General features: G+C 40.2%; 1 protein-coding gene across 1 annotated transcript; it reads left to right on the top strand.

Moving 5' to 3' along the window:
- The first annotated feature begins 7,509 nt into the window (after nucleotides 1-7,509).
- On the top strand, nucleotides 7,510-9,870 carry LOC125380988 (tubulin alpha-1A chain-like). Its single transcript, XM_048396813.1, has 3 exons — nucleotides 7,510-7,615; nucleotides 8,057-8,279; nucleotides 8,674-9,870. The coding sequence occupies exons 1-3, from the start codon at nucleotides 7,613-7,615 to the stop codon at nucleotides 9,801-9,803; spliced, it is 1,356 nt and encodes a 451-aa protein (XP_048252770.1). The 5' UTR covers nucleotides 7,510-7,612; the 3' UTR covers nucleotides 9,804-9,870.
- Nucleotides 9,871-11,046: the final 1,176 nt, after the last annotated feature.

The following is an 11,046-nucleotide window of genomic DNA, read 5'->3' as shown; positions in this document are numbered from 1 at the left end:
TTGTAAAATAACATCCTGGGTGTACATGTGTCACTATATATAGCTACGTTGTATACTGACATCCTAGGTGTACAGATGTCACTATGTATAGCTACGTTGTATACTAAAAACCTGGGTGTGCATGTGTCACCATAGATAGCTACGCTGTATACTAACATCCCGGGTGTACCTGTGTCACTATATATAACTACGTTCTATACTAACATCTTCGGTCTACATGTATCACTATATATAGCTACGTTGTATACTGACATCTTAGGTGTGCATATGTCACTATTTATAGCTACGTTGTGTACTGACATTCTTGGTGTGCATGTATTACTATATATAACTGCGTTGTAAACTGACTTCCTGGGTGTGCATGTATCACTATGTATAGCTACACTACTGCCTTGAAGTTCATTCCCCTTACACGCATGGGAAACGCGTTACGCAACCCGTGTGCACCCCGTTGGTCATTCGAACCCGTCCGCGACGTGTGTGATACCCGTGTGCAACGCGTGACACACTCATTAGAGGGAGAACAAACTTTTGTCCAAAGTAGGATCCATGTCTAGCTAAACCTGGACGTTCTCTAGAGTTTATTTCCTCCAAGTTTCAGGCCATAGGCCCATAGAACATACATGATATCAATAAAGTGTATGCATAAATACATGAAATTAATATAATACATAAATAATATATCAGTGAATTGTGAGTGACTCGCGTAATCTAAAAGCGTGGTAGATATATTTAGCAAGTTGTGTAATAGTGTATTTACATTTAGAAGACATAAGATTTACAAATTTTTCATATGATGGATTAGTGTGAAAATATGTATCAATAAAATGTAAACGTAATGTTAAATATGAAGTACAAATAAGGAGGAAATGATATTCATTTTCAATGTAGTTGAAGTCCAATTTTTGACATTGTGGGCAAAATCTTTTGTTTTCTTCTATATTGGTATGACGTCCAGTTTCGATCATAAGTTTATGGCAGCTGCATCGGATTCTTGTTAGGGTTTCTTTATAGATCTTCTTGTTTACTTCCTGAAGGTACATTTCTATTGTTAATACCGATTTGAAAGTTAAATATGTTTTAAGTTTTGATTTTTGAGATAGGTTTTCAGTCCAACGTTGTTGACCACAGTCCACGATACGTTGTTTGAATTGTGAAATGAATATTTGCGGATCTCCAACATCTTCAATTATCCAGGCGTAGCCAAATCCATACTTGAAAAGAATGTTTTTTATATATTTTGCCCATGATATACGGCCAGCTTCATCTAATTTGTACATCATTAAATACGTTTGCTTCGGTAGACGATCAGTGTTCATAGAGATTAATTTTGTCCAATATTTAATACATTTACTAATAAAATACACATATAATCGTTGTCTTCCAGTTTCACCAAGAACAGCGGCATTGCTTGCATTATTTGGTAGGTAAAGAATCCGTTTGTAATATTTAGTCTGTACCATCTCTATAGTTTCGTAGTATTGGAAACCCCAAACTTCAGAGCCATATGTTAATATTGGTAAAACCATGGATTCGAACATCTTGATTGCAGTAGTGATTGGTAATCCTCCACATAGTTATTTTATAGATATAATGACATACTTTTTCTGCTTGTTGTGAAAGTGTTGCCGTTGCTTTTGTCCATAGCAATTTAGCAGTGACAAATAGTCCCAAATATTTATAAGATGAAACTGTAAGTTCAATTTTCATAGTTCATTAAACGTCCACCAATTCTAAAAACGATTATCTTTGATTTGTTCATATTTAGAGACAGTCCCCATTTTTTACAAAATTCACTTATACATTTGATCTGTTGTTGTAATCTTCCAGTGGTATCGGCAGTGTTGGCAACATCATCGGCGTATAATAAAGAACAAATATTTGGTACTTCTTCTGAGATGAATATTCCACGAGAGTCAGATTGATTTAGTTCGTTGACCAATTCATTTATAAACAGGCAAAAGAGTGTCGGGCTGATCATGCATCCTTGTCGTGTTCCAATAAAACAGTTAAAATATTCAGTTAAACCATTATCAGTTCTCACACAAGCTTTTAGTTTCGAATACATATCTCGTAAAATTTTTAGAACGTTTCCATGGATACCATATTTCATAAGCCGATGCCAAAGCAAGTTATTGTGAACAGACAAACGCTTTACTGAAGTCAATGAAGAGACAATAAAATCTTCCACCGGTTGATTTTGATAGGTATTTCTGTATCATTCCATACAATGTGAAAATACTGTCGACTGTTTAGCGTCCTTTTCTAAAACCAAACTGGTTTTCATATAATATATTATTGTCATCACACCATAGCTGCAGGCGTTCGTTGATCATTTTTGTGAATATTTTCCTCAAAACGGGTAATAATGAAATGCCTCTATATATAATTATTCACACTGTTCGTATCTCCATCTTTATACATCGGACATATAACTGCTCTGCACCATGATTCCGGATAAACACCTGATTTCATTATCTCGTTGAAAAGATGCACACATATAGGAACAATAATATCCAAAGAATTCAGAAATAGTTCAGAAGAGATCCCATCACATCCTGGTGCTTTATTTGATTTCATGTTGATAATGGCTTCATCACTTGATATCTCTCTGTTTACGTCTTCAGGCGATCCATGTTCACAAGCCTCACATACATCATTGTCATGCTGTGATATGTCTGATTTTACTAAATCTTCAATAGATGACTTCGAACGGGGAGAATTTAATAGATTCTGGAAATATAAAAACCATCACCAAGAACTGATACTGTTTGCTTTCCTGCAACATTTTATTTTCTTGATTTCCTTCCACAGTTTGTTGTTATCACTTTTTATCTCATTAAATCTATCTCTGAGTGAACGCTGAAATTCATCTTGTTTCTGTTTGCATAATTCTTGAAAGGTTCGTCTGTGCTGTTTATATACTTGGTAATCTTCATCTCTATCCGTGTCCCTGAGTCTATCCAGTTCAAAATACTTCTCCGACTTCAGTCTATCACACTCTGCGTCCCACCATGCAGGCTGAACCTAGACGTGGTAACAAGGCGATAACGTTTTGATATTCCTGACGAAAAATGTTAACACACATTTTATTTTATGTACTTGCTGATGTCTCATTTTTAGATGTGATTTTGTTGGAAAATATGAGGAGTACTGTTGTGGCTTCTACATGATGTTTTCCGATGGTGTTAAGAGAATACATGATCCTGTTAAATGTTATTGCTGTTCAAATGGGTTTTTTGTGATTTGACATTAAAAGTCTGTTGTACGACTTTCAGTGATCATGTTTATGGGGTTTGGTGGAGCATTGTTTTCATTGGACCCTAATTATTGTATGATGGTTGGGTGTCTTTGTCTCAGCTCCATAGCCGTGACGCTGGGAAAGGGCAGCATTTAATTAATGAGAGTAGGTTATATCATGGAGGATACACTTGAGGGAGAGGGTTCTACTAATTACCGTACCACAGGAAGAGACCTGTAGACGTGAGCGCGGGGTTGTGTGTAAGATGGCCGTTGCATAATGGCCGCCAGGAGTGCTAAACATTGAGCTAAAGCAGTGTTGTTTTCACGGGCCTGTTGAATAAATTCCCGGCGCTGCTGTCCATATATCTTCTACTTGATCCTGGATACATTATTTTGGCATTTTCAACGTACATTAATGGTTTACTAGTTATATCTTTTAGAGTATTTGTCAATTGTGTCGAACGTACAAGCAAATATAACGTAAATATAAAACGTCTCATTTAAAACATGAAGTAAGTACGATAGTAAATAATAATATTCAAATCGCATTAAAATACAATGATAACAAGATTCATATGTAACCCTAAAGCCTGTGTTCCACATTCATAGCCAGGAGGACAGCTGCTGACTAAACAAAGGGAAGAAGCTTGCCTTTACATATACTGAACCAAATTAAAAACTTCACAATCCTAAAATTTTAACATTTTGACCTGTTATCATTGTGGGCCCTTATTGTGTATTTAAACAGTAATGGCCACGTATTGTCTTCAGATAACACCCGTTTTTGTGCAGGTGAATCGATCAAAATCATGTGCACAGCACTATAGTGGCAAAACTGGTCACGTGGCCATAATACCGCACGTGTTTTCAGCCATACTTGTTAGCAGTCATTAATAAAAAAAAAGAAAAACACAAAAAAAACAAAAGTCTTTACGGCCATTTGTCATGCCACGTCTTTCAAATGTGCAACGTGAACGTGCCATCGGCATGTTGAAGACGGGAACGTCCGTAGCTGAAGTCGCAAGGACGATGGGTTGTAGTCGACGGACTGTTTGTGATTTACAGACGCGCCTACAGCAAACGGGTACCACCGCTGATCGCCCTCGGCCAGGTCGACCACGTGTGACGTCACACGCAGAGGATCGATAGATTGTCTTTACGTCACCTCCGTAGCCGATTTTTGACGGCTACATCTACCAGAAATGAACTGTTTAGGGGTAGACTGAGTGCGCAAACAATATAGGGTCATTTACTCCAACGTTCTAACTGTCAATCGTCTTAATAGGACCATAACGTTTGTTATGTATCGACTGCCTGTCTCTATGTCTTAAGTTGTTAATCGGTAAATGCGGTCCAGATTTATTTAATTTATTCATCTATTGTTGCAATCTTGACTGATTTGTATACACAATAAAAATTCTAATTGATCATGCACTACTGAGGCAGTCAAGCACCTGTATAAGAAATATAAAAGCAGCCATGTTACATGTAGTCCCAAAAGCTGGCAATTATTTCGCCGCGATATAACTGAAAAAATGCTGATGTGACGTGACATATACCCACAGACAATACATTTTGCCAATGAGTGTAGCACAATTTTATCAAAGTTTAATTTACAATTTGAAAAACTATAATAATATGAATATTAAAATTCGTAATACTTTTCAAGTTTACTAAAATGTCCCCAGTTGGAAGATGTCACAGATAAACAAGGATTCTAACTAAGTTTGATCGTCACAGGTTTATCCCCAATTTGCCAACACAATGCAGAGGATTAACAGTTACTGTGAGTGAGCATGGTTTTACGCCGCTTTTAGCAGTTACTGTGTTTATACAAGCACAGAAGTCATGCAAAAATCGCTCACAGTAGTTAGTGAGTAAACTCAACTGAGGATTTTATAAGTATCCATCACAACCTTTGAAAGCTAACATGTGAATAAACTCAGTTCACTGAAACTTAAATAATTAAGGCACTTGCAGTGACCAGTTAACAAGTAATCAGTGAGATAGTATATAAATACTGGGAACGCCAAACAACTTCATTGTAAATAGACAAATGCACCTGTGAATGGTCAAGGTTTTACATACCGAGTGAAACAAAGACGAGGTGCCAGCCTACACTGGAAATGCTGTATGCTGCATGTCCAGCCTCCATCAACACCTCTAGTGATCTTTTCTTGATTCCGAGCCTTGCGCATAACCATTGTCATGACCTGGTTGAGTGACTTCCTTCCATCAACGTGAAAGGATTACCCACAGAGAAAGAAAGGATTAAAATCCTAAAGATATCCTATCCAAATGGTATAAGTACTCACAACCAATTTCCTCTAATAGTAAACTGTCACCTTTGGTATCCCCAATAACACTCACCATGGTCATTGCGCAAATGTAAAAATCACAAACCTTAACGAGATTCTGCCTACATGGTCACACCCGGTCATTGTGAAGATCTAAAATTCTATCAACAGTGAGACAACATGGCTGTTCATAATCATTTCCAATATCCTCTTAGAATTAGTGATAAATATGTTAAGTCCCACACTAAACATTCTCTTAATAATTCTTACAAAATACAAAACAGAAAGTGGGGTGTGGGAAAATGGGACATATTCCTACGTGAAATAATAAGACATAAGTAGTGATGACTGTTCTATCATAATTGTACTATCTAAAGCATGAATTTGGCGAACGAAAAACATTATATTCATAGTCACCCTCAATGACTAACGTGGGCAAAACTTAAAACGAATATGTCCGCAATCCACAAACAATCACTTCACTAATGGCGAGCATTTACCAACCCGCGACAATCGTGTCAACTCGGGGATTCCCCTAGCAATAAACTCGCTTCTAAACTCACTGCTGTTCTACTGTCGGGTAGCCAAAATGGCTAGACTGGACCCTTTTTGAATGGTTCATGCCATAAAAGTCCAACAACGGAACACTAATTATGACGGGCCGACCTTGTGTTCATGGTCTGGTGAACACAGGTCAATGGCGGCTCGTTAACTCAAGATTCACATCTCACTGTTTTGATTTATCTCACAATTCTTTTAATATATTTTCCAACTTCAACTGAAACCCGGTCCCGTGTTACACGCATGGCACACGCGTGTGCAACGAGTGACTCACGCGTGCTCAACGGGTTGCACACGCGCTGCACACCCGTTGCACACCAGTGTCATATGCGTGTTACACGCGTTCTCAACGCGTGTTCGGGGAATGAACTTTTAGGCAGTAGTGTATCTGGGTCTTAGAAACTATTCACTTTCATATTAGTGAAATATTGCATCTATCTGGGTCTTAGTAAGTAACCTACTGCATATCAGTAAACCATTAAATGCTCCCGGGTCTTAAATAGTTAAACTATTTCACAGAGAGAGAGAGAGAGAATAATGTTTATTATAGTGTCACATGTTATATACACTTCATACTAAAACACGTACATGAACAGTAAAATATAACATCCGACCAGGTATGGCCTAGGAGACACTAGACATAAAAGCAAATTATAACGTCATGATCTGGGTAAGGTAAAATAAGACATATACTAACACAATGTTTAAAATTAAGGTTGGGTTATGAACACGCACGCACGCACGCACACTCACACTCACACGCCAAATTACTTATAAAGTCACGCACACGATCATACACAAACACGTAGGTACACACACACACACCCCACACTATACCATGCACACACACACACACGCACACGCACACGCACACGCACACACAAACACACGCACTCACACATACATACCCTACGTACATTATAACACCCCCCCCCCCCCACACACACACACACACACACACGCTCTCACGCCCCCCCCCCCCCCCCCCCCACACACACACACACCAGACGCAATACGCACACACGTACACATATACCATACGTAGATTATACGCCACCCCCCACATTTATTTTTTCTAGAGAAATACAATATATCATAAAATATAGGTTAAACGTGGTATCAAGTTGGAAAAAAAGAAACTTTGGATAATAGCCCAGGCTGTAGAAAAAAAGTGGTCTCATTATGCATTAAGTAAATAAAAGAGAAACAATACGATGCTACAAGTAAACAATCATTAATTAAGTTGTCAATGTACCTTCTGTTAATTAGGCTTTCAGCATTTAGATGATTAAGAACACAATCATAATCCCGACTCAAGTGAACCTTCACCCTTTAAACACCAGACGCCGCCGTCGTAATGAGATTAGCAACGGTTACTGGGGATCAGCGTCCTTGACAACCGGTTGAACACGACGTGTATATAAGTGTCCAGGGACCTGTTCTCTACATCAGATTTTCTCACCTCAGACAACTTGCAGTCCACGTGAGATCCACATCTTCCAACAACAATCATGGTAACTATAATGTAGATGTGTTCAGTGGGAATCAACACTTACACACGTCGTTGACGATAATTCAGAATTTGGCACCAGTATAACACCTATTCCTTACAACACCTAACGTCAAAAATTACACTCACAAGTATGAGAGATGAAATATTAACGTCTTATCGTCAATAGTTTAGTCATGTACGGAACAACTACTAAAAACGCCAGTGCTCTAGAGAAACACGTACCCGCGGCGAACTGTACCCATTCAGGGTGTCAGGGTGTAACTTGCAGAGAAAGAAGAAGCTTTTTGAGGCTATCGTTCAATACGCTATAACTGATTAAGGTATGTAACGAGTATTCCAAAGAGGGTAACCTGTCATGTGTGGAGTACTTCATTACTTATTGAAAGTAACTGAAATGTTTGAATGTAAAAACTGTCACTAACGTTTTCTTTTGTCTCTTCAGAGGGAATGTATCTCCATCCACGTCGGCCAGGCCGGAGTCCAGATGGGCAATGCATGCTGGGAGTTGTACTGTCTGGAGCACGGCATCCAGCCCGACGGTCAGATGCCCTCAGACAAGACCATCGGGGGTGGGGATGACTCCTACAACACCTTCTTCAGCGAGACCGGGGCTGGGAAACACGTCCCCAGGGCCATCTTTGTTGACCTCGAACCAACTGTTGTCGGTGGGTACAACATGTACATACTTGACTATAGAAGCTGGGTTGAACGTATTGAAACTTTGTATGGAAGCATGAATCCCACTGCTTGACCATAAATAACTAAGTTAAAACATTGAACATGTACGACTAACTGACCTTTAAGGTTAACATTTCAGCAAGTAAACACACTGTTGTGTAAAATAAACTATTTCTATATGAATAGCATGTATGTATAGAATCCTTTACGTCCATAACATCAAGAGAAATAACTTTAATCTTCAACCCTGTCTTTGTTCTATTATTCCCTTTTCCACCTGAGATAACAGTTATTTTATTTGCTGTTCACTCAACCATAAATTGTGTTGTTTCAAGCTGTCTCACTAAAGAGTGACTTACTAATCGGAGGTTACCGTTACAGATGAGGTCCGAACCGGCACCTACCGACAACTGTTCCACCCAGAGCAGCTCATCACCGGCAAGGAGGACGCTGCCAACAACTACGCCCGTGGTCACTACACCGTCGGAAAAGAGATCGTCGACCTCGTCCTAGACCGCACCAGGAAGCTGGCTGACCAGTGCACTGGACTCCAAGGCTTCCTCATCTTCCACAGCTTCGGTGGCGGCACTGGCTCCGGCTTCACCTCTCTCTTGATGGAGAGACTGTCTGTTGACTACGGCAAGAAGTCCAAGCTAGAGTTCGCTGTCTACCCCGCTCCCCAGATCTCCACTGCCGTAGTGGAGCCCTATAACTCCATCCTGACCACCCACACCACCCTGGAACATTCCGACTGTGCCTTCATGGTCGACAACGAGGCCATCTACGACATCTGCAGACGTAACCTCGATATCGAACGTCCTACCTACACTAACCTCAACCGTCTCATTGGTCAGATTGTCAGCTCAATCACTGCCTCTCTCCGTTTTGATGGTGCCCTGAACGTGGATCTGACAGAGTTCCAGACCAACCTGGTGCCCTACCCACGTATCCACTTCCCTCTGGCTACATACGCTCCTGTCATCTCCGCCGAGAAGGCCTACCACGAACAACTGTCTGTGGCCGAGATCACTAACGCTTGCTTTGAGCCCGCCAACCAGATGGTCAAATGCGATCCCCGTCACGGCAAGTACATGGCCTGTTGCATGTTGTACCGTGGTGATGTCGTCCCTAAGGACGTCAACGCCGCCATCGCCACCATCAAGACCAAGAGAACCATCCAGTTTGTCGACTGGTGTCCCACTGGCTTCAAGGTTGGCATCAACTACCAGCCACCCACTGTTGTCCCCGGTGGTGACTTGGCCAAGGTCCAGAGAGCTGTCTGTATGTTGAGCAACACCACCGCCATCGCCGAGGCCTGGGCTCGTCTTGACCACAAGTTCGATCTGATGTACGCCAAGCGTGCCTTCGTCCACTGGTACGTGGGTGAGGGTATGGAGGAGGGAGAGTTCTCCGAGGCTCGTGAGGACTTGGCCGCCCTGGAGAAGGACTACGAGGAGGTTGGAGTCGACTCTGTTGAGGGCGAGGGAGAGGAAGAGGGAGAGGAGTATTAGTGCTACCCCAAACTGACACTCAAATGTTCCCCGAATGGAACGACCGAATAAAAAAGCGTAAAACAAATATTTGTCTTTGTCTGTTTACAGTATTTAGTTTACTTGCTTTCATGTTTATTGGGAGACAATACAAAGAAAAATAATAGGATTGAATTATCATCATAAAGGACACCGGTATGCAATATTTATATTTTACATCGTCATACGCATTGAAGCTGCTTCTCACGTTCATATGTTAACAGCACTTTAGTGGAGCATTTAGCAGATAACGCATTTTTTGTCTCTACACACAGCTTTCTGGTGCAAATACGTTTTACTGATAACGAGAGGATTCAACATTTGTAAATCCTTTAACGAGAACGTGATACTTTATAGAAACCTTTATACCCTTAAGCACATGCGTGTCTGGGTTTCGCATGATGATTAAATATCTCAGTCAGGAACAGTTATTCAGGAACGTTGCCGGGGACGTTTTCTTCCCCGAGTTCCCGAATTATTCGGACCCCCCTCCGAATACCCCGTCCTCCCGCGCCCCCATGTATTCCAAATTCATCACTGCATTCTTGGGATAAAGTTGATTTTAACAACAATAGATATGGGGCACCGAGTTCATTCGAAGGGATGTGCATGTAAATGGAAGGATGATAAGTTGTATGCAGATTTTGAATTTCATATTGGGGTTTAGAAGCGTTTACTCTTCATGTTCGTCACCATATGGCTGCAATATTGATGGAGGCTGCCGAATGCCCAACCACACGATGACCTGTGTATCTGATGATGCATTCTTTATGAATATATATGGCTAAAATAATCTGTTATGAATTGTGTACAGTGAATACCATATGTTGTGTACATTCAATATCATACGTTGTCTGGTCAATACCATACATTGTGCATAGCCAGTACCATACATTGTGTACAGTTAATACCATACATTGTGTATAGTTAATACCATACATTGTGCATAGCCAGTACCATACATTGTGTACAGTTAATACTATACAATGTGTATAGTTAATACCATACATTGTGCATAGCCAGTACCATACATTGTGTACAGTTAATACTATACAATGTGTATAGTTAATACCATACATTGTGCATAGCCAGTACCATACATTGTGTACAGTTAATACTATACAATGTGTATAGTTAATACCATACATTGTGTATAGTCAATACCATACATTGTGTATAGTTTATACTATACAATATGTATAGTTAATGCCATACATTGTGTACA

Source organism: Haliotis rufescens, unplaced genomic scaffold (assembly GCF_023055435.1).
Source record: "Haliotis rufescens isolate VD_foot unplaced genomic scaffold, xgHalRufe1.0.p SCAF_16, whole genome shotgun sequence".
NCBI lineage: Eukaryota > Metazoa > Mollusca > Gastropoda > Lepetellida > Haliotidae > Haliotis > Haliotis rufescens.
Note: the sequence above shows the minus strand (reverse complement) of the source record. Positions and strands in the feature narration are given on the sequence as shown.